General features: G+C 47.5%; 1 protein-coding gene across 2 annotated transcripts in view; it reads left to right on the plus strand.

Moving 5' to 3' along the window:
- Positions 1 to 719: 719 nt before the first annotated feature.
- Positions 720 to 23,496, plus strand: part of ANKRD33B (ankyrin repeat domain 33B) — a 101,469-nt gene continuing 78,692 nt past the window's right edge. The window contains exon 1 of one of the 2 annotated variants that reach the window (XM_030927410.1): positions 720 to 1,213. In XM_030927410.1, coding sequence (XP_030783270.1) covers positions 860 to 1,213 — 354 coding nt within the window. In that variant the 5' untranslated portion in view covers positions 720 to 859. The remainder of the gene's footprint in view (positions 1,214 to 23,496) is intronic. The other variant, XM_010356621.2, reaches the window with a different exon arrangement.

Genomic DNA, 23,496 nt, shown 5'->3' on the forward strand with positions numbered 1-23,496 from the left:
TTCTGCGAGACCGGGGGACTCTGAGGATCGTCCCCCCCTCCTGGCTGGGACTCCCCCAAGGCAGCCAACGGCCCCCAGTTCAGAGTGGCAGCCCCCCCACAGCACTCCCCGGGCCCAGGTCCCAGGTGGACCGCTCCGCTCCGGCTCCTCCGCCCGCCAAGCGCCCCGGGGATTCCCCGGCCTCAAAGCAGCCGCTGCCGGGTGGAGTCCGCCCCAAAGCCCAGGATCCCCCGAAGGGAGAAAACCCGCTCGGCACCTCCGAAGCCACGGGAGAGACTGGCCCCACCCTGGCGCGGGGGCCCGACGCCCTCGGCGGGGGCCGGCTCCAGGGATCCGAGGTTCCCGAAGCTGGAGGCCGGCTCCACCCCGGCGTCCCCCCACCGCCACCTCCGTCCCCATCCCGCGGGCCGCGGAGAGGGGGGCGGGGCGGCTCGCCGCCCGCGACTCGGGTTCGGCTTCTTTAGTAATTGCTTCTGCTTCTCCCGCGCGAGCTGTCCGCAGCTCCGGGGCAACGCTGCCAGGTGCCCCGTCCCCGCGCTCGAGAGAGCGCGTGCCTGGCTCTGAACTCTGGCCAGGAACGGGCCCCGGGGAAGGCCCCGGGTGAAGGCGTGTCCCTGCGCCCCGCCCCGCCCCGCCTCGGAAAGCCCCCGCGGTCCCGCCCACCCCAGGGACTCGCTCAGCCTCCGGAGACTTTTTTCGCTGAGCGCAGCCGCCTGGCGCCGGTTTCCGCCGAGCTGGAGCGCGCGGGCCACGGCTTCCCTGGGGACGCAGAAGCGAGAAGCGGGGACCTCGGCGCGCGCCCCGCGTCCCGCTCTCCTTGCCCGCGCCCCGGCCCCCGGCCCGCGCCCCGGCCGCAGGCATGGTGCTGCTGGCCGGGACCGGGCCGGAGGGCGGCGGGGCGCGCTGCATGACCCCGCCACCGCCGTCCGCACCCCGGGGAGCGCAGGTCGAGGAGGACCCCACTGACTACGAAGAGTTTGAGGACTTCTCGAGTCTGCCCGACACCCGCAGCATCGCCTCGGACGACTCTTTCTACCCTTTCGAGGACGAGGAGGAGCAAGGCGTCGAGAGCGCGGAGAGCGTCCCGGAGGGCGTCCCGGAGGCGGCCACTCTCCTGCGCGCCGCCTGCGCCAACAACGTGGGGCTGCTGCGGACGCTGGTGCGGCGCGGGGTGAGCGTCGAGGAGGCGCAGGAGACTGACCGCAACGGCCGGGTAAGCGGGCGTCCCCGCAGGATTTGGACACCCCACTGCCCCGCTCCCTTCCTCCCAACCATATCCCCGTGCCTCCCAGGTCCTGGCTCCGGACGCGTCCATTGGTCACTCAGCCGCCGCCCAGAGCTCCTTTTCGCCGCTGTTTGGGAGCGCGGTGTGTGGGGTGCCCTAGGTGGCCTCCCCGTCCCAGGCTGGGGGACGCGGTGCGGGGAGGGAGCAGTTTGCTCTGCCCGCGGTGGCAGCGCGGCAGGAAACGCCAGTCCGGCGTCCTCACCCCATCTCCTTCTCGTTTACCGGCCCCCAGGGACTTCCTGACTGAATTCGCGCTGGCGGCCAGTGCTGCAATCCAGGATTGGCTTTTTGCGGGGTTTCTTCAACCCGGTCCCCTCCTGATCATTACCTTTCCCCAGGCCCCTGGCAGGGGACCATTCCTCCTCGCCTGCAGGAGACAGCCCCTCCTGCCCAGCGCCCCATTTGTCCCCTGGGCCCTTCGCGCTGCCCTTGTTCTAACACGCTGGGGCTCAGATCGGCTCCTCCAGTCGCAGTGATTAGGACGCAACAGTTTATTCCTTCGCCGGGACAGCTTGGTCCCCTACCCCACCTCCGCTGAGCGTTGTGGCCCGCGCCGCGACCAGCCAACGTGATCTCTGACTGGTCTGTCCGCACGGTCACCTCCGCGAGCCAGAGACAGCCGGGGCTCCCCAGAGGCAGGGCCTGGGGAGAGCCCCAGAGCCGCGGGGGTAGGGCACTCGGGTAGGGCAGGCGGCGTGGAGGCAGGCACAGGCTATCCATTCGTTATGACCAGACTCAGAGAAAGCAAGAGATGTTTAGAAAAGAAAAGAAAAGAAAAAGTTGGCTTAAGAAGACCTGAGAAGGACTGGCTGGTGGAACACCTTCCACCAAGCAAAGCACTTCAAGGGAAAACTGCAGAGTGACCATGGTGGCCAAGTGCCCATTGGTCTGTGCTCAGTGGGCAAATGGCAGCGTTCTCACCTGATTTTTATATTCCCCAAGGTACCTTGTATCTGCAGATGCAGCCTAGCACAAATGCAAATGCTTTTGCTCGGGAGCCTGCAGCTGATAGAAAACATGTGCTTTCACTTGGGGATCTGGGTGACCTTGTGCCTTTGGTTTATCCTGCAGTGGGTGGGGCAGGTGGTTTGCCCTGACTGTGGTTTGGGCTGGGCTTAGGTGGATGGGAAGCCCTTGAATGTCACTTTCTGCTTGTACTACATTGCCCCGTGATTCCATTACCTCCACCTGGTCCCTCCCACAGCACTTGGGAATTCAAGATGAGATTTGGGTGGGGGCACAGCCAAACCATATCACACAGCATTTGAACTTGGAGGAAGGGTCTGCACTTGTCATGTGTTAGGCAGTGAGACCAGACGTAGGGTCCCCGTGGGTAGCATCACCTGGAGCCCTGTAGTTCCTGCTGCTGTTCCCCTTGCAGTGCCCCCTCCCCCAGCCCCAGCGACAGATGCCCTGGCTGGCATGTGATTAGGGCTTGGAGCCCCTCCCAAAGTCCTAGGGCCTGTTTCTCAAGCTCTACATTTGGTTTAACTATGAGTTTTCAGGCCCAAATGTGTGTCTCAGAAATCTTGCTTTCTGGAAGCCGGTATGGGGACCAGCTTTAAAGGAAGCCCCACCAAGCTCATAAAGGAACAGGTGGGGTGGGTCTCTCCCGCTTCCTGGGCAGCCTGGTTGTCTCCAGTGGGCTGGAATGGGCACAGGAGGGGCCTGGCTCGCCCAGTCCCCACTCTAGGGCACCACTGGGCTCAGCTTTATATAATGTTTGCTTTAGGGGCAAAACATAAATGTTTGAAAACAGCTGCGTTGGAGAAAACTGACAGCAACGTAAACCATCCCCAGGGGCTTGAGCCTAACAGACTGAGTCTCCAGGCCACACAGCAGAGAGGCAGGGGAGGGCTGTGGTATGGGAGGCTAGCTCCAGCCTCCCAGCAGCTCTCTGCCTCAGTTTCCTCATCTGTAAAATAGGGATAACGGCAGCCTTTCCTCCTAGGATGTGAGCATAAAATGGCTTCGTACCCACAGGGCTCTGAGAAGTCCTGGCCCCAGGCCTGTGTTCACCATCTTGTTTCTCGTTCACCTGCCTTCTCTTGGCTTGGAAGAGAGCACCTTCCAGTTTTATTTTGTTTTGTTTTGTTTTTTGTCTTCTGCCAGGCAAGGCTTTTTTCTCTCTCTGCTTTTCTTCCCCCTTGATTACAGCAGAAGTGAAGACTTTGTTTCTCTGTGTCACGTAAAATAATGATGTAGGCCCATACATAGCCTGCTAACTTAAAGACCCCTGGACTCCTTCATCTTTGGACCAGAGGGAGCAGGACCTGTGTTCTGTGCTTTGGGGGGTCAGTGGGGGCAGTGAGGCAGGAGCCTCAAGGCTGTTGATCAGACATCTTCCTGAAAAACAGCTGAAAGACTCAAGTGTGGCAAAGCCCTGATGGCCCGCTGTGTGGTCAATGCCGTGAGTCATTGCGAAAGTTTACTGCAAACCTACTGTGCTCCCGCTAGGTGCTTTAGCAGACTCAAAGCTGAATCCAGCAGCCCCTGCCTTGGAGAGTCCTCGCCTTTTAGTGAGGAGAAGAACTTGCAGAGGAAGAGCAGCTAGCTAAGACCTAGGAAAGTGGGAGACGGACTGCTTTTCGCATGATGGTGTCCAGTCTGCCCGACGGCAGCATGGCTCCTGCATCACTGCCTGCAGGCTCCTGGTTTAAGGGCACCTTCCCTGGGATGCTTTTCTGTTTCCTCTCCAAGCCTACAGAACCTGAAAGCTGAACAAGGGTAATGTAGGCATTCAGACATTGAGGGCTGAAATTATAAATAGGATGATCATTTAGAGAGCAGGTGACGTTTGGGCAGAGATGGTATCTAGGGGAAAGAGGAGTTAGACAGAGGGAACAGTGTGTGCAAAGACGGGGCGGGGGTGGGGAACCTCGTTGGAGCCTGGTCTCCAAGCTTATCATGATTAGTGACAGTGAAAACCTTAACGAAGGCCCGGACAGCTTTGGTGCAGTGGAGGGGTAATTGCATTAATAACAGAATGACAGCTCACAGGTACAGCCCACAGCCGGCCTTCTAGGAGGAAATGATGTCAAAAGGCGTCTAAACTTTTCTGGGACATGCTTGTTGAGCTCTTCATCTCTGGGCATTTAAGAAGGGAGCTTTGCCTGAGCTGACAGGCATTCCATTTGGTCTGGGTAACTAAGGGTCAGATGAGTTTTGTTTAAGAAAATGCATTCTCTCCTGCCTCCTGAGATTGATAGAATGTTGGATGTGGCTCAGGACACCATTTTCCTTCTAAAATATTTATTGCTCTAAAAGCATTGCATGATTTAATATGCAACATGTAAATATTTGTCAAATAATTGCCCAGAAACATTCAAAGGGTGCTCCTGATGTCATCTGGGTTTATGGTTGTTTTGTTCCTTCTGACTTCAGGCAGTGAAAGCTGCCATAATTCTTTTTCTTAATTCTTCTCTTCCACTTATTATCACCTGAAGTTCACCTTTATGGCCTTGGTGGCTCTTGAGATGACAGTGAAAACAAACGAAGTGTGCGGTTTTAATTGTTGCAGAAGAGCAGTTTAAATGTCAGACAGCTCTTGGACTTAATTAGGCCCAAATACGTGTTCAATTTAAAATATTGCACTCCTGTCTTGATGGGATTCTGCTTCTGCATGTTTGTGCTTGTTTGCTTTTGAGGCTGAGTCTTACTCTATCACCCAGGCTGGAGTGCAGTGGCGAAATCTCTGTTCACTGCAACCTCCGACTCCTGGGTTCAAGTGAATCTCCTGCCTCAGCCTCCCAAGTACCTGGGATTACAGGTGTGTGCCACCACGCCCGGCTAATTTTTGTATTTTTAGTAGAGATGAGGTTTCACCATGATGGCCAGGCTGGTCTCGAACTCCTGACCTCAAGTCATCCTCTTGCTTGGCCTCTCAGGTTCTGGGATTACAGGTGTGAGCCACCATGCCTGGCCCGCTTCTGCATATTTAAATTTCCAGGGTCTCTTGGTGACGTTTTCCAAAGGCCCCTCCATTGGTTTGTTAGGTCAGCAAAGCCCACATCACACCCAGTGTGGGTGTTTCCCTTTACTCTTGAGGTGTTTAAAATTAAAACTTAATTTTCATAGATTTATAGCTATGATCAGGGCTTTATCTTGAAATGTATGTAAGAAAATTTTATTTTTATTTTATTTTATTTTATTTTTTTATATGCTTCAAAAAGATTTATAAACTCCAGAATCACTTTTCCCCTAAAATGAGACTCCAGTTACTGGAACAGTGCTTCATCTTTACCGGGCCTCGATGCTCATGGCCTGTGTGTGCACTGAAATGGGCTGATTAGCATAGAAAGTGACTTCTCTGGTTCTTGTTAGTTACCACAGAAAGTTAATTCTGGCCTCAGGCCTCTGTATGCTTGCCAAGGGCCTGCAAGCACAAGGGAGGGGTTTGCTTTGCTTTATAGGAATGTATGTTAGGTTGGGCGTGGTGGCTCCTTCCTGTAATCCTAGCACTTTGGGAGGCGGAAGCAGTCAGATCACTTGAGCCTAGGAGTTTGAGAACAGCCTGGGCAATGTGGTGAATGCCCGTCTCTAAAAAAAATACAAAAATTAGCCAGGCATGGTGGTGGATGCCTGTAGTCCCAACTACTAGGGAGGCTGAGGCAAGAGAATCGTTTGAGTCCAGGAGGCGGAGGTTGCAGTGAGTTGAGATTGCACCAGTGTGCCCCAGCCTGGGCGACAGAACAAAACCCGTGTTTGAAAATAAATAAATAAATGCATGTTTGCTAGTGTTTTAGTTGCATCTCCAGATTTTGAACTGTGAGAAAGGGGATGAGGAGGGCAAATTGAGCAGAATGCTAGACCGGGAGTCCGAGGGGCTGGAGTCAGAGGACTCAGCTGAAGTGGGTTTGGCGGGGGGTGGGCGGTTGGGGGCGCTCTGGGTCTAGCAGCAGTAGAGAGGCCCATGTGTTTTTTGTTTGTTTGTTTGTTTGGTTGGTTTTTTTTTGTTTTGAGTTGGAGTCTCGCACTGTCACCCAGTCTAGAGTGCAGTGGTGTGATCTCAGCTCACTGCATCCTTCACCTTCCAGGTCCAAGCGATTCTCCTGCCTCAGCCTCCTGAGTAGCTGGGATTACAGCCACGCACCACCACGCCTAAGTTTTGTGTTTTTTTTTTTTTTCTTTTTCTTTTTTTTTTTTTTCATTTTTTTATTATACTTTAAGTTCCAGGGTACATGTGCATAACGTGCAGGTTTGTTACATATGTATATTTGTGCCATGTTGGTGTGCTGCACCCATCAACTCGTCAGCACCCATCAATTCATCATTTATATCATGTATAACTCCCCAGTGCAATCCCTCCCCCCTCCCCCCTCCCCATGATAGGCCCCAGTGTGTGATGTTCCCCTTCCCGAGTCCAAGTGATCTCATTGTTCAGTTCCCACCTATGAGTGAGAACATGCGGTGTTTGGTTTTCTGTTCTTGTGACAGTTTGCTAAGAATGATGGTTTCCAGCTGCATCCATGTCCCTACAAAGGATGCAAACTCATCCTTTTTTATGGCTGCATAGTATTCCATGGTGTATATGTGCCACATTTTCTTAATCCAGTCTGTCACAGATGGACATTTGGGTTGATTCCAAGTCTTTGCTATTGTGAATAGTGCCGCAATAAACATACGTGTGCATGTGTCTTTGTAGTAGAATAATTTATAATCCTTTGGGTATATACCCAGTAGTGGGATGGCTGGGTCATATGGTACATCTAGTTCTAGATCCTTGAGGAATTGCCATACTGTTTTCCATAATGGTTGAACTAGTTTACAATCCCACCAACAGTGTAAAAGTGTTCCTATTTCTCCACATCCTCTCCAACAACTGTTGTTTCCTGATTTTTTAATGATTGCCATTCTAACTGGTGTGAGATGGTATCTCATTGTGGTTTTGATTTGCATTTCTCTGATGGCGAGTGATGATGAGCATTTTTTCATGTGTCTGTTGGCTGTATGAATGTCTTTTGAGAAATGTCTGTTCATATCCTTTCCCCACTTTTTGATGGGGTTGTTTTTTTCTTGTATATTTGTTTGAGTTCTTTGTAGATTCTGGATATTAGCCCTTTGTCAGATGAGTAGATTGCAAAAATTTTCTCCCATTCTGTAGGTTGCCTGTTGACTCTGATGGTAGTTTCTTTTGCTGTGCAGAAGCTCTTTAGTTTAATGAGATCCCATTTGTCAATTTTGGCTTTTGCTGCCGTTGCTTTTGGTGTTTTAGACATGAAGTCCTTGCCCATGCCTATGTCCGGAATGGTACTACCTAGATTTTCTTCTAGGGTTTTTATGGTATTAGGTCTAACATTTAAGTCTCTAATCCATCTTGAATTAATCTTCGTATAAGGAGTAAGGAAAGGATCCAGTTTCAGCTTTCTACTTATGGCTAGCCAATTTTCCCAGCACCATTTATTAAATAGGGAATCCTTTCCCCATTTCTTGTTTCTCTCAGGTCTGTCAAAGATCAGATGGCTGTAGATGTGTGGTATTATTTCTGAGGACTCTGTTCTGTTCCATTGGTCTATAGCTCTGTTTTGGTACCAGTACCATGCTGTTTTGGTGACTGTAGCCTTGTAGTATAGTTTGAAGTCAGGTAGCGTGACGCCTCCAGCTTTGTCCTTTTGACTTAGGATTGTCTTGGCAATGCGGGCGCTTTTTTGGTTCCATATGAACTTTAAAGCAGTTTTTTCCAATTCTGTGAAGAAACTCATTGGTAGCTTGATGGGGATGGCATTGAATCTATAAATAACCTTGGGCAGTATGGCCATTTTCACGATATTGATTCTTCCTATCCATGAGCATGGTATGTTCTTCCATTTGTTTGTGTCCTCTTTGATTTCACTGAGCAGTGGTTTGTAGTTCTCCTTGAAGAGGTCCTTGACATCCCTTGTAAGTTGGATTCCTAGGTATTTTATTCTCTTTGAAGCAATTGTGAATGGAAGTTCATTCCTGAATTGGCTCTCTGCTTGTCTGTTGTTGGTGTATAAGAATGCTTGTGATTTTTGCACATTAATTTTGTATCCTGAGACTTTGCTGAAGTTGCTTATCAGCTTAAGGAGATTTTGGGCTGAGACGATGGGGTTTTCTAAATATACAATCATGTCATCTGCAAACAGGGACAATTTGACTTCTTTTCCTAACTGGATACCCTTGATTTCTTTCTCTTGCCTGATTGCCCTAGCCAGAACTTCCAACACTATGTTGAATAGGAGTGGTGAGAGAGGGCATCCCTGTCTTGTACCAGTTTTCAAAGGGAATTTTTCCAGTTTTTGCCCATTCAGTATGATATTAGCTGTGGGTTTGTCATAAATAGCTCTTATTATTTTGAGGTACGTTCCATCAATACCGAATTTATTGAGCGTTTTTAGCATGAAGGGCTGTTGAATTTTGTCAAAAGCCTTTTCTGCATCTATTGAGATAATCATGTGGTTCTTGACTTTGGTTCTGTTTATATGCTGGATTATGTTTATTGATTTGCGAATGTTGAACCAGCCTTGCATCCTAGGGATGAAGCCCACTTGATCATGGTGGATAAGCTTTTGGATGTGCTGCTGAATCCGGTTTGCCAGTATTTTATTGAGGATTTTTGCATCGATGTTCATCAGGGATATTGGTCTAAAATTCTCTTTTTTTGTTGTGTCTCTGCCAGGCTTTGGTATCAGGATGATGTTGGCCTCATAAAATGAGTTAGGGAGGATTCCCTCTTTTTCTATTGATTGGAATAGTTTCAGAAGGAATGGTACCAGCTCCTCCTTGTACCTCTGGTAGAATTCAGCTGTGAATCCATCTGGTCCTGGACTTTTTTTGGTGGGTAGGCTATTAATTGTTGCCTCAATTTCAGAGCCTGCTATTGGTCTATTCAGGGATTCAGCTTCTTCCTGGTTTAGTCTTGGGAGAGTGTAAGTGTCCAGGAAATTATCCATTTCTTCTAGATTTTCTAGTTGATTTGAGTAGAGGTGTTTATAGTATTCTCTGATGGTAGTTTGTATTTCTGTGGGGTCGGTGGTGATATCCCCTTTATCATTTTTTATTGCATCTATTTGATTCCTCTCTCTTTTGTTCTTTATTAGTCTTGCTAGCGGTCTGTCAATTTTGTTGATCTTTTCAAAAAACCAACTCCTGGATTCATTGATTTTTTGGAGGGTTTTTTGTGTCTCTATCTCCTTCAGTTCTGCTCTGATCTTAGTTATTTCTTGCCTTCTGCTAGCTTTTGAATGTGTTTGCTCTTGCCTCTCTAGTTCTTTTAATTGTGATGTTAGAGTGTCAATTTTAGATCTTTCCTACTTTGTCTTGTGGGCATTTAGTGCTATAAATTTCCCTCTACACACTGCTTTAAATGTGTCCCAGAGATTCTGGTATGTTGTATCTTTGTTCTCATTGGTTTCAAAGAACATCTTTATTTCTGCCTTCATTTCATTATGTACCCAGTAGTCATTCAGGAGCAGGTTGTTCAGTTTCCATGTAGTTGAGCGGTTTTGATTGAGTTTCTTAGTCCTGAGTTCTAGTTTGATTGCACTGTGGTCTGAGAGACAGTTTGTTATAATTTCTGTTCTTTTACATTTGCTGGGGAGTGCTTTACTTCCAATTATGTGGTCAATTTTGGAATAAGTGCGATGTGGTGCTGAGAAGAATGTATATTCTGTTGATTTGGGGTGGAGAGTTCTATAGAGGTCTATTAGGTCCGCTTGGTGCAGAGATGAGTTCAATTTCTGGATATCCTTGTTAACTTTCTGTCTTGTTGATCTGTCTAATGTTGACAGTGGAGTGTTGAAGTCTCCCATTATTACTGTATGGGAGTCTAAGTCTCTTTGTAAGTCTCTAAGGACTTGCTTTATGAATCTGGGTGCTCCTGTATTGGGTGCATATATATTTAGGATAGTTAGCTCTTCCTGTTGAATTGATCCCTTTACCATTATGTAATGGCCTTCTTTGTCTCTTTTGATCTTTGATGGTTTAAAGTCTGTTTTATCAGAGACTAGGATTGCAACCCCTGCTTTTTTTTGTTTTCCATTTGCTTGGTAGATCTTCCTCCATCCCTTTATTTTGAGCCTATGTATGTCTCTGCATGTGAGATGGGTCTCCTGAATACAGCAGACTGATGGGTCTTGACTCTTTATCCAGTTTGCCAGTCTGTGTCTTTTAATTGGAGCATTTAGTCCATTTACATTTAAGGTTAATATTGTTATGTGTGAACTTGATCCTGCCATTATGATATTAACTGGTTATTTTGCTCGTTAGTTGATGCAGTTTCTTCCTAGCCTCGATGGTCTTTACATTTTGGCATGTTTTTGCAATGGCTGGTACCGGTTGTTCCTTTCCATGTTTAGGGCTTCCTTCAGGGTCTCTTGTAAGGCAGGCCTGGTGGTGACAAAATCTCTAAGCATTTGCTTATCTGTAAAGGATTTTATTTCTCCTTCACTTATGAAACTTAGTTTGGCTGGATATGAAATTCTGGGTTGAAAATTCTTTTCTTTAAGAACGTTGAATATTGGCCCCCACTCTCTTCTGGCTTGTAGAGTTTCTGCCGAGAGATCTGCTGTTAGTCTGATGGGCTTCCCTTTGTGGGTAACCCGACCTTTCTCTCTGGCTGCCCTTAAGATTTTTTCCTTCATTTCAACTTTGGTGAATCTGGCAATTATGTGTCTTGGAGTTGCTCTTCTCGAGGAGTATCTTTGTGGTGTTCTCTGTATTTCCTGAATTTGAATGTTGGCCTGCCCTACTAGGTTGGGGAAGTTCTCCTGGATGATATCCTGAGGAGTGTTTTCCAACTTGGTTCCTTTTTCCCCCTCACTTTCAGGCACCCCAATCAGACGTAGATTTGGTCTTTTTACATAATCCCATACTTCTTGCAGGCTTTGTTCATTTCTTTTTCTTCTTTTTTCTTTTGGTTTCTCTTCTCGCTTCATTTCATTCATTTGATCCTCAATCGCTGATACTCTTTCTTCCAGTTGATCGAGTCGGTTACTGAAGCTTGTGCATTTGTCACGTATTTCTCGTGTCATGGTTTTCATCTCTGTCATTTCGTTTATGACCTTCTCTGCATTAATTAGTCTAGCTGTCAATTCTTCCACTCTTTTTTCAAGATTTTTAGTTTCTTTGCGCTGGGTACGTAATTCCTCCTTTAGCTCTGAGAAGTTTGATGGACTGAAGCCTTCTTCTCTCATCTCGTCAAAGTCATTCTCTGACCAGCTTCGATCCGTTGCTGGTGATGGGCTGCGCTCCTTTGCAGGGGGAGATGCGCTCTTATTTTTTGAATTTCCAGCTTTTCTGCCCTGCTTTTCCCCCATCTTTGTGGTTTTATCTGCCTCTGGTCTTTGATGATGGTGACGTACTGATGGGGTTTTGGTATAGGTGTCCTTCCTGTTTGATAGTTTTCCTTCTGACAGTCAGGACCCTCAGCTATAGGTCTGTTGGAGATTGCTTGAGGTCCACTCCAGACCCTGTTTGCCTGGGTATCAGCAGCAGAGGTTGCAGAAGATAGAATATTGCTGAATAGCGAGTGTACCTGTCTGATTCTTCCTTTGGAAGTTTCCTCTCAGGGGTGTACTCCACCCTGTGAGGTGTGGGGTGTCAGACTGCCCCTAGTGGGGGATGTCTCCCAGTTAGGCTACTCCAGGGTCAGTGACCCACTTGAGCAGGCAGTCTGTCCGTTCTCAGATCTCACCCTCCGTGTTGGGAGATCCACTGCTCTCTTCAAAGCTGTCAGACAGAGTTGTTCGCGTCTGCACAGGCCTCTGCTGTTTCCCCTGTTGTTTTTTAGCTGAGCCCTGCCCCCAGAGGTGGAGTCTATAGAGACAGGCAGGTTTCCTTGAGCTGCTGTGAGCTCCACCCAGTTCGAGCTTCCCAGTGGCTTTGTTTACCTACTTAAGCCTCAGCAATAGCGGGCGCCCCTCCCCCAGCCTCGCTGCTGCCTTGTGGTTAGATAGCCAGACTGCTGTGTTAACAATGAGGGAGGCTCCGTGGGCGTGGGACCCTCCCGGCCAGGTGAGGGATATATTCTTCTGGTGTGCCCGTTGCTTAATGCGCGGTATTGGGGTGGGAGTTACCCGATTTTCCAGGTGTTGTGTGTCTCAGTTCCCCTGGCTAGGAAAAGGGATTCCCTTCCCCCTTGCACTTCCCAGGTGAGGCGATGCCTCGCCCTGCTTCAGCTCTCGCTGGTCAGGCTGCAGCAGCTGACCAGCACCGATTGTCCGGCACTCCCTAGTGAGATGTCCCCAGTACCTCAGTTGAAAATGCAGAAATCACCGGTCTTCTGTGTCGCTCGCGCTGGGAGTTGGAGACTGGAGCTGTTCCTATTCGGCCATCTTGCTCCGCCCCCAGTTTTGTGTTTTGAGTAGAGAGGCAGTTGCACCATGTTGGTCAGGCTAGTCTCGAATTCCTGAGCTCAAGTGATCCACCCACCTCGGCCTCCCAAAGTGCTGGGATTACAGGCGTGAGCCACTGCACCCAGCCCCCATGTGTTTTTGATATGAGTGTCAGTCATCTGTGGCCACAATCATGTTGCCTAACAAATAGCTACAAAATCTCACGGGTGTTTACAACTGTAAATGTTTTGCTGGGGGTGGCCTGGCTTAGCTGATGGAGGCTGGATTTGCTCATTCACCTGCATTCAACTGGTGGTCAGCTGCGAATGGCAAGACCAAAACAGTCTTAACTGGGAGGACTCATCGTTGCTCCATTTGGTCTCTCATCCTCCAGCAGGCTGGCTCGGCTTGTTTTCCATGGCAGGGGCAGGGTTCCAGGAGAGGAGGCTGAGCAAATATGGCCTCATGATACTTCAGCTTGGCTGAGGTTCAGTATCACTTCTGCTGAAGCAAGCCGCAAGGCCAAGCCCAGATTCCAGAGATAGGAAAATAGACTCCTCTCAATGCAAAGTCACATAACAAGAGGTGTGGATAAAGGGATGGGAAGAATTGTAGCCATTTTTGCAGTCTGTCTGCCAGAATAAGGATGAGACTTTGATAGGGGTTTTCTGATGAACTCTCCCTCTGGGGCATCTCAGGCTGAACATGTGGTCTGCAGTGTGCTTCTAGCTTTTGAGCTGGGGTTGGGGAGCCGTGGAGTCCCTGGAGGGGAGCTTGAGGTCTGAAGGAGGCAGTAGGTTTTGCAGGAGTTTTCTGACTGATGCAGTGTGGCTGCTTTGTCAGGTATTGCTTCTTCATTTTATTTTATATTATTTTGAGATAGAGTCTCACTCTGTTGCCTAGGCTGGAGTACAATGGCATAATCCTAACTCACTGAGCTTGACCTCCTGGACACAAATGAACCTCCCACCTCAGCCTACTGAGTAGCTGGGACTACAGGTGCACACCACCATGCCAGGCTAATTTTTATTTATTTTTTGTAGAGACAGGGTCTTGCTATGTTGCCCAGGCTGGTCTCAGACTCCTGGTATCAAGCAGTCCTCCTGCCTCGGACTCCCAAGGTGCTGGGATTACAGGCATGAGCTACCATGCCTGGCCTCCTTTATTCTTTTCAATGAGATTCTTTAACAACATGACCCAATTATCTTTTTTTGTCAATTAGGACTCATTAAAGAAGAGAAAACAGGCATTGAGTTTTTAAAAAAAAATTCCTTGATATAAATGTGTTTGTATTTATAATATTGTAATTATTATTATTATTGGTCAGCTGCCAATCTGAAAACAAACAGAACAGGTAGAATAACCCATTTCAAGTCTGTACTTACAGTGCTGATTTCCCCCACAGTCTGTGACTTTGCCCCTGATCTTCAGTGTGAAATGGAGAGGGGGCTCTGCTGCGTTTGGGTTTCTTGAGTACTTATTTTAAAATCTTACTTGTTTATTTATTTTTTTTTTGAGATGGATCTCACTCTGTTGCCCAGGCTGGAGTGCAGTAGTGCGATCTCGGCCCACTGCAACCTCCACTTCCCGGGCTCAAGTGATTGTCCTGCCTCAGCCTCCTGAGTGGCTGGGATTACAGGCATGCACCACGACACCCAGCTAAATTTTGAATTTTGAGTAGAGATGGAGTTTCACCATGTTGGTCAGGCTGGTCTCAAACTCCTGACCTCAGGTGATTCACCCACCTCGGCCTCCCAAAGCGCTGGGATTGCAGGCATGAGCCACCGCACCTGGCCTCTTGAGTATTTATTTGCGCCAACAGGTGTCCATACTGGGGCTTGCGCCTGGACCCCAGAGCGTGCTTTTCGTTGCGTAGTCCTGATCTCCAGCTCTGATTTTTTAGATTGAGGAAATATCCATCACCTCAAGGAGTTAATAGTTTTCTGAAATAAATTTAAAAAACAAAATTTGGATAAATTTGAACAACAACAACAACAAAGTTTAAAAAAATGTGAGTCCAGATTTCTGAGGCATTTTGCACCAGGTAGTCTCCCAGCGACGGTGGTTCCCAGCTTGGACTGTACATTAGAATCATCTGGAAAGGTCTGTAAAAGTCCAAGTGCCCAGGCCACATCTCAGAATTAACTGAGAATCTGAGGGTGAGATAAGACATCAGTATTTTCTTTTTTCTTTTTTTTGAGACGGAGTTTTGCTCTTATTGCCCAGGCTGGAGTGCAATGGTACAATCTCGGCTCATTACAACCTCCGCCTCCCAGGTTCAAGTGATTTTCTTGCTGCAGCCTCCCAAGTAGCTGGGATTACAGGCACCTGCCACCACATCTGACCAATTTTTGTATTTTTAGTAGAGATGGGGTTTTACCATGTTGGCCAGGCTGGTCTCGAACTCCTGACCTCAGGTGATCCACCCACCTTGGCCTCCCAAAGTGCTGGGATTACAGGCGTGAGCCACCACGCCCGGCCAGGACATCCGTATTTTCTAAAGCTCCCAGAGTCAGTTCAGTGTGCAGCCAACATTGACAACCACTGGTGCAGACTCTTGAACTCAAAGTGGGGTCCTCAGCCCCGGAGCAGGGGGTTCCCTGCTGGGGAACTTGTTAGGCGTGCAGAATCCCAGCCCTCCCCACCAAGACCTGCTGAGTCAGGGCCTACTTTTCAGCAAAACCTGCCAGGGGCTTTGGAGGCAATGGAGCCTTTGAGAAGCCTTAGCACAGAGCATCTCATTCTACTCTCAGAGCACCGTGATGTGGATGTGGGTGTCTGTGGTGAATGGATGAAGTCACAGGTTCAGGGAGGTACTGTAGGCGCTCCGTGGTGGAGCCAGGAGGCAGTTCCAGTGCAATCTGAGTCTGAAACTTAGCATCCCCACAACACATGGCTTCACCTACTGCCCATGCTGCAGCATTAGTGACAGGCAGCCTGGTCTGGGCCTGTTCCCCAAGTGGACACTGGAATACGACTTCTATCTTTCCTTGTCTCAGAAAAAGTGTGCCACTATGAATGCACTTAACACCGTTCACTGGGCACCTCTGCTGAGCACAGGCCGACATGGTTATGCCTGCTTCTTCCTGGGCCTCCCTGTCTGTGCCTCTCCCAGCTGGAATGTCCCTTGCTAGAGGTATGGGTCGTAATTCAAGAGCCAGGTAAGCATCCCAGAAACAGAGGCCAGAGAGAAATGCTTCATTCTTCATTCCCGTGTGATCAGATGCCGGCTTCTGATCTGAGTTTCATCAGACCCGACAGAAATATGCCTCTGGAAGCTTACATTGTTGTTTCTCGGTTTCTTTGAAATTGCTCTCAAATCCCACCACTCCAATCCAATCAGTTGCCACTGAGCCAGCTGTGACATGGGATTTCACTTCTACCTCAATTTCTGTATCTCTGACTTAGTAGAAATAAGTAAAATCCACCTTCAACTGTCCTTTAAATTCAGGGACATCATTTAAAAATAATCTCTTCCAGCTGGGCGCGGTGGCTCACCCCTGTAATCCTAGCACTTTGGGAGGCTGAGGTGGGCAGATCACGAGGTCAGGAGATTGAGACCATCCTGACTAACGTGGTGAAACCCCGTCTTTATCAAAAATACAAAAAATTAGCTGGGTGTGGCGGCAAACTCCTGTATTCCCAACTACTTGGGAGGCTGAGGCAGGAGAATCACTTGAACCTGGGAGGCAGAGGTTGCAGTGACCCGAGATCGCGCCACTGCACTCCAGCCTGGGCAACAGAGCGAGACTACGTCTCAAAAAACAAACAAACAAATAAAAACAAAACAAACAAAAAAACTCTTCCAATTCTTTTATGGACATACATACTGTATTAGTCTATTTTCATACTGCTATAAAGAAAGAAAGAACTGCCCGGAACTGGGTAATTTATAAGAGGTTTAATTGACTCACATTTCTGCATGGCTGGGGAGGCCCCAGGGAACTTACAATCATGGCAAAAGTGAAGTGGAAGCAAGGCGTGTCTTACTACATGGCGGCATGAGAGAGAGAGAGAGCGCGAGGGGAGAAGTGCCACATTAAAACCATCAGATCTTGTAAGAACTCACTCTCATGAGAACAGCAAGGGGGAAATCTACCCCCATGATCCAATGACCTCCCACCAGGCCCCTCCTCTGACATGTGGGGATTACAATTTGAGATGGGATTTGCGTGGGGACACAGGGAAACCATATCACATACTTAATTACATCAAGGACTCCTGACACCCTGCTTTATCTTAAACTCTGACATCATCAGATCTACAAACAGGTAACACCATCATACCCCTCCACTCCCCATCACGACTAAAAGGGGCATCTTCTCAGTCATACTCTTCAGGTCTGTGTGACTGCCATCAACCCCTTCCTTGCCCATGGGCTCTTTTACACACGAACAAACATGAGTGAGCATGCGTATATACACCATACACACATATCATCCACTGGCTGTCTAAAAGAGTGCCACCTTTTGTGAACGAAGCATATTTTCTTTGTTCACATATTTTAATAACTTTTCTACACCCTTATTTCTTTTAATTAAAAGGATTTATGTATTCTTTTACATATGGAATTGTCTTGACTTAATTTGGAGAAAAATTTCACATGGTTATGATTTAGAATTATTAGCCCAGTAGTCTGTAAAGCCAAGCTCAAGAAAATGCAAAAAAGTGGCGTCATAAACACCATATTCTCTGAATTTGGTTCATTTCTTTTTTCTAAATCTAACACAATTGTAAACTCCTAGGTAAAAAGGGAAACCATAATATAAATTAGAGCTGAAAAGTAATAAAAATACTACATATCAAAATTTGTGGGGAAAAGCAAAAGTGGTATCTTGAAGGAAAATTATAGGTAGAATAAAAACTAAAGGAAGGAAATAATCAAATGAAAAGCAGGAATTGATGAAATGATGAAGATTATAGATCCAGGACAAAAGCTGATGCTCTGAAAGTAATCATAAAATAGATATTTTTGACAATAGTTGTCATAAAAAAGAGAAATAGCACAAATTTGAAAATACAGGATAACAGGTTATAGCACAGTTATAACCAAGATTACAAAGAGATCCTATAAGAATGTCATCCTATTACATTTTAAAACTGGCCAGGTGCAGTGGCTCACGCCTGTAATCCCAGTGCTTTGGGATGCTGAAGCAGGAGAGTTGCTTAAGGCCGGGTGCTCAAGACCAGCGTGGGCAACATAGCAAGACTTTGTCGCTACCCAAAAAAAAAAAAAAAAAAAAAAATTAAAAGTTAGTCAGGTGTGGTGGCACATGCCTGTTGTCTCAGCTACTGGGAAGGCTGAGGTGGGAGGATCACTTGAGCCCAGGAATTCAAGGCTACAGGAGGAGCTAGGATGGTGCCACTGCACTCAGCCTGGATGACACAATGAAACCCTGTTTCCAAGATACAAACAAACAAACAATTCTCACTTAAGACTCTTGCTGGTGGGCCAGGCGGGTGGCTCACACTTGTAATCCCAACACTTTGGGAGGCCGAGGTGGGCAGATCATGAGGTCAAGAGATCAAGACCATCCTGGCCAACATGGTGAAACCCCATCTCTACTAAAAATACAAAAATTAGCTGGATGTGGTGGTGCATGCTAATAATCCCAGCTACTAAGGAGGCTGAGGCAGGGCAGGAGAATCGCTTGAACCCGTGAGGTGGAGGTTGCAGTGAGCCGAGATTGCGCCACTGCACTCCAGCCTGGCGACAGAGCAAGACTCCGTCTCAAAAAAAAAAAAAAAAAAAAAAAGTCTTGCTGGATTTATTACTCCTTCCCCGTAGTCCTAATTCTATGCCATTGTTGGGCCTTACCTTTATGAATAAATAAACAGAGCCTGGCAAATGAAACCAGTTTTCTGTCCTTTAGAGCTAAAGCTAAGGGTAAATGTGACAGACAGAGTCCCCTATTTAAGTTGGAGAGCTTCCTATAGCTTTCCAGAGTATGGCTAACACCATCTCCAGAGACCTTCTGCTGCACATTCAAGCAGTTCCAGGCCACTCTGCTTCCCTTCACAGGGACACTGACTTACTCTTGCTGATTTAAAAATAAAGGAAGGCCAGGGAATTACAGGGAGTGGAAAGAGCCAGTCTCAGAAGGTTATATGCTGTGTGCTTCCATTGACGTCACAGTCTTGAAATAATGCTGTTGTGGAGATGGAGAACTGATCAGAAGCTGCTGGGGCCGAGGGTGGGGAGGGGAGAAGTGTTACCATAAAGGGGTAGCTGGAGGGGGCCTTTCAGTGCTAGAGCCATTCTGTGCCTTGTGGTGGTTACAGGAAGCTACGTGCATAGACGGACGTATACACACACACACGCACAATTGTGTGCATACAGGTGCAATCTGAATAAGCTGCTTGGATTGCAGCAATGTCAAGTTCATGGCATTGTTATTATATGGTAATTGTGCAAGGTGCTACCCTTGGGGAGGACAGGTGAAGGGTACAAGTTCTTGTGGGGCTGTAACTATTTCAAAATAAAAAGTTGAATGAGCGTGAAAGGCTGCACACATGACCTTTTTTCTGTAGCCTTGCTTCCATCAATCAATCAAATTTTGGACCTGAAAGCGGGGTCAGACCTAGTTGTTAATAGGTGGGAAGAGGACTCCCTGGAAATATTGGGCGACAGAACCTGGCTACCTTCACTGTGGCTCATGGGCCAGCAGCATTGGCATCGCCTGGGAGCGTCTACCAAATGCAGGATCTCAGGCCCCTGAGAATCTGCATTTTAAGGTCCTGAGATAATTTGCACATACATTTAAGTTTCAGGAGCTCTAGAACCTTTCTTAGAGTAGAAATCCAGTTTGTTGGTTACATGATCCTGGACAAGTCCCGCGATCTTTTGATCTTCAGGTCCCTTTAGATCCCCATCTAGAAATTGGGAGGCTTACTATGAAGGTAACAACACCTCCTAGAGGTACTAGGCAGAATTAACGAGTAAGTTATAGAGAACGTGCTTCTGCCGTAATAGACACTCAGTAAACAGAGCTGTCGTTTTTTAGGGGCGAATGAATCTCCAGATGGTTTTCCAGTGCTGCTAGTTCCATTTTAGCCAAGGGGAAAAGTGGAAGCAAAGTGAATGTTTAACCAAAGAGGAGTAGTTAAGAAAACAGCACATCCACGTGGTGAGGCCTCTTTTGTAACTGTTAAAAGTGGCAGCCAGTGCCATGGGGAGAAGCCCAGAAGGGAGCAGAGGAGGGTGCTGGGGCTTCTGGTGCATCTTGTGGGCACCTCTGGTGATGGCAGGGTGGAGCCTGAGACGCTGGCCCAGGAAATGGAATAGAAGCCTATCGCGGGTGGGAGGAGATTCGGAAGCGGCATAAGGAGAGCTTTTCAAGGAGGGGGAAGAAGCTCGTGCCGGGGATGGTCACAAGCCTTTCCCTTTTCTTTCTTTTTTTTTTTTCTTTTGAGACGGAGTTTCGTTGTTTTTGCCCAGGCTGGAGTGGTGCAATGGCGCAATCTCGGCTCACTGCAACCTTTGCCTCCCGGGCTCAAGCAATTCCCCCGCCTCAGCCTCCCGAGTAGCTGGGATTACAGGCACCCACCACCACACCCGGCTAAGTTTTGTATTTTTAGTAGAAACGGGGTTTCACTATGTTGGCCAGGCATGTCTCGAACTCCTGACCTCAAGTGATCCAACCACCTCGGCCTTCCATAGTGCTGGGATTACAGGCATGAGCCACCGTGCCTGGCTGCCTTTCTCTTTTCTTCAGCATTTCCCTTGAGTACCAGTTACTGCAAACACCCCTGGAGTCAGGGTCCATCCTGGGTCTTGCAGGGACTGATTCTGTCTGGTGTTGGGCTATGCACAGGTGACTGTGGTGGATTCCCGGGTTCTCCCCACATCTGCTTCCCTTGAACGCTGTCAAGGCAGCCATCCAAAGGGCCTGGCCCTCTCCATGTGTAGCGGGAGGGTCAGTCTGTATCGTTTGCTTCTAGACCTTACAGCTTTTGCATTTTAAAACTCGAGGGACAATAGTCATCTCCTAAAAATAGCAGCAGTGACATAGCTCCGCAGTCAGTTTTGCTGGCACTGGGAATTCAGCTTTTGTCTCTGGTGTTAGATAATGGGCAGGTTTCTAGGAAATGAATTCCATGTACAGCCAGGTTCAGTTGACCTCACTGGAGACCTTGACCCCACCTTGCTGCACTGTGGGGTCCTTTAGTCATCTCCCTGCTGACCTCCATGCTTTGGAGGGTCCAGGTCTTTGGGGGACATGTTTCCTTGGGAGTGCAAAGGCCCCAGACACATAAGAGTCACGTTTTAGGAAGCTGGCATAGCCTGGGATGGGCCCTCAGGAGTGAGGGAAGGGGCGGTGCCTTGTCACCTGTATGTCCTCTGTTGAAGGGTGAACTGCACCAGGCCATCTCTGAGGCTCTTTCACACACTGTGATGGGTGAAGGCCACTTTCAGCTGCAAGTACAGGCCCTGTAGGCAGTCAGCTCATTCTGGTTTGCCTGGGACTTTCCTGGTTTTTGTTTTTAGCACTGAAAATCTTGCATCCTGGGAAACCCCTCTGTCCCCAGGGAACTGGGATAGTTAGTCACCCTGCCTATGAACAAGGCCACCCTTAGGTTGAGGCTGCACACAGAGTGCTGCCTAAGAGAAACTGAAGGACCCACCAACCACAGAATTTCTCCTTTAGCACTATCTGGCCCCTGACTTTGGAGGAAAGCAGCGTGTTAAGTTACATTATATGGAAGGAAGCATTGAACTAAACTTAGTCCCTTATACTGCGTTCTTTTATCACACAAGAAAGCCATCACCCAGCCAGGGGCAGGGCCCACACGGGGACACAGGACAGATAGATCTTCTTGGGAGGATTTTGGGAGATAGGAGAGCCCTTGATCAGAGAGGGCCTATGGGGTGGAGGGTGGGACTGAATTGGAGTTGGGGAAAAGTAGATTAAATACATTTCTTGAAAAAATTCAGTTACTTAAGATATGCTAGAGAAGCTACGGTCCATTTCTTTTTAATAGAAATAATCATTTTAAAATTTTATCAAGTGTGAACAAATTTGAACCATCGGGTTTGTTTATGAGGCACAAGTGTTTTGAGTTAATTTTGAAAAACCCCAAACCTATCTCATTTGTTAGAGACAGTGACTTATAGTGACTCTACTAGTAACTTTATTGGGTCTAAGAATACTTAAGATACTCTTGGCTGGGCGCAGTGGTCATGCCTGTAATCCCCCCGCACTTTGAGGGGCTGAGGTGGGTGGATTGCCTGAGCCCAGGAGTTCAATACCAGGCTGGGCAACATGGCAAAACCCCATCTCTACAAAAAAATACAAAAGTTTTCTGGTCATGTGGCATGCATCTGTAATCCCAGTCACATAGGAGGCTGAGGCTGGAGAATCACCTGAGCCCAGGAAGTCAAGGCTGCAGTGAGTGGTGATTGCGCTACTGCACTCTAGTCTGGGCAAGGGAAGTGATACTGTGTCTCAAAAAAGAAAAAGAAAAAAAAGATACTCTCTTTTTTTTTTAAATTCCCTTGTTTTAATCTGGCAGAGGGACTTTGAAAATACTTAAATACTCATATCATTCTTATGGATTGGTTTGGGTGTGTGAGTTCTAACATAGGAAGGCTGTGTTTCCTATCAGTAAAATCCAAGAAGCCTGTGAAATAATGTTTTTTTTTTTGGAAAAGAATAGATTTTCCTGAACTTTATTAAAACAATATCAGGTGCTGAAGGGATAATTTTGAAATTCTGTATTTTGAGTGTCTTTCCAGTTGCAGAAGAGGTATGTAGTTTTTAAAAATTTCTGAATATAACTACTTGTGCATGACTTTGAAAAAGCCACTTTCACTCAAAAAATACCAGGGTCTTTATCTGGAAAATTAATCGATGCTCATATAGATTATCTCTAGCTCTAAAAATTGATGGAATTCTATCTTATGATTAAAAAAATTAAATGATTAGAATTAAATGATTAAAGTCATCACGGGATGACAAGGAACAGAAATTTTTTTTTAAAGAAACCTGACGTAAAAGATCAAAGTAATGGGAAATCCCCAAAAAGCATAATAAAAGAAAGTAATTTGAAAGGCAAAGTGAAGAAAAAGGAACCTTTTAAATAACAGCTGTATTGCTATAGAATTCACATACCATACAATTCAACCGCTTAATGTCTACAAATCAGTGGTTTTTAGCATGTTCACAGAATTGTGCAATTGTCCCCACACTTAATTTCAGAACATTTTCATCAATTCAGAAAGAACCACATACCTTTTAGCTTTTACCCTCTATTCCCCACCCCCTCCAGCCCTAAGCAACCATTAGTCTACTTTGTGTGCCTATTTACATGATTTATGGGAGGATTTTTATGAAAGAACCAGATCCTTATAACTTTATGTTACCCTGTCTTGATATTTTCCTCAGTAAAAGAGTAGGGCATTCACTCCACCACCAGGAGTGGCTGCCACATGCAAGACATATGCGGGTTCTACCTGTCAGTATCTCACCGTAAATTACCTGTCAATTACAGTGGAGGATGAGGGGCTGAGTCTTTTCAAGTAGGCAAAGCCCTAAGTCTGACTCATTCTGTGTTGAGCATTGGGTCATGCTGTCCGTTCATTCATCTCTAGTTGGTTTGCTGACCTGTCGCTGCAGAGGTCCTCAGGGTGTGGTCCCCACCCAGCCTCACTTGGGACCTCACCTTAGACCCCTTGCTGGGGCAGGGTCAGCATCACTGTTGAGCAAACCCTCCAGCGGGTTCTGTTGCCTGCTCGCCTTTGAGCACCATGGATGGACTGTTTTCAGGACATCGTCTATTTTGATGTTTCTTGCCCCCTCCACCCCTGGCCCCGCTGCCCCTACCCCACCACCCTTCAGGTTTTCTCTCCTGCTTTCTTTTCTGAAGAGAAGCTTGCGATTGGTTTCTCTGGATCTTGTCTGTTCCCTTCCTCTCTTT

The sequence above is a fragment of the Rhinopithecus roxellana genome, chromosome 3 (genome assembly GCF_007565055.1).
Source record: "Rhinopithecus roxellana isolate Shanxi Qingling chromosome 3, ASM756505v1, whole genome shotgun sequence".
Classification (NCBI taxonomy): domain Eukaryota; kingdom Metazoa; phylum Chordata; class Mammalia; order Primates; family Cercopithecidae; genus Rhinopithecus; species Rhinopithecus roxellana.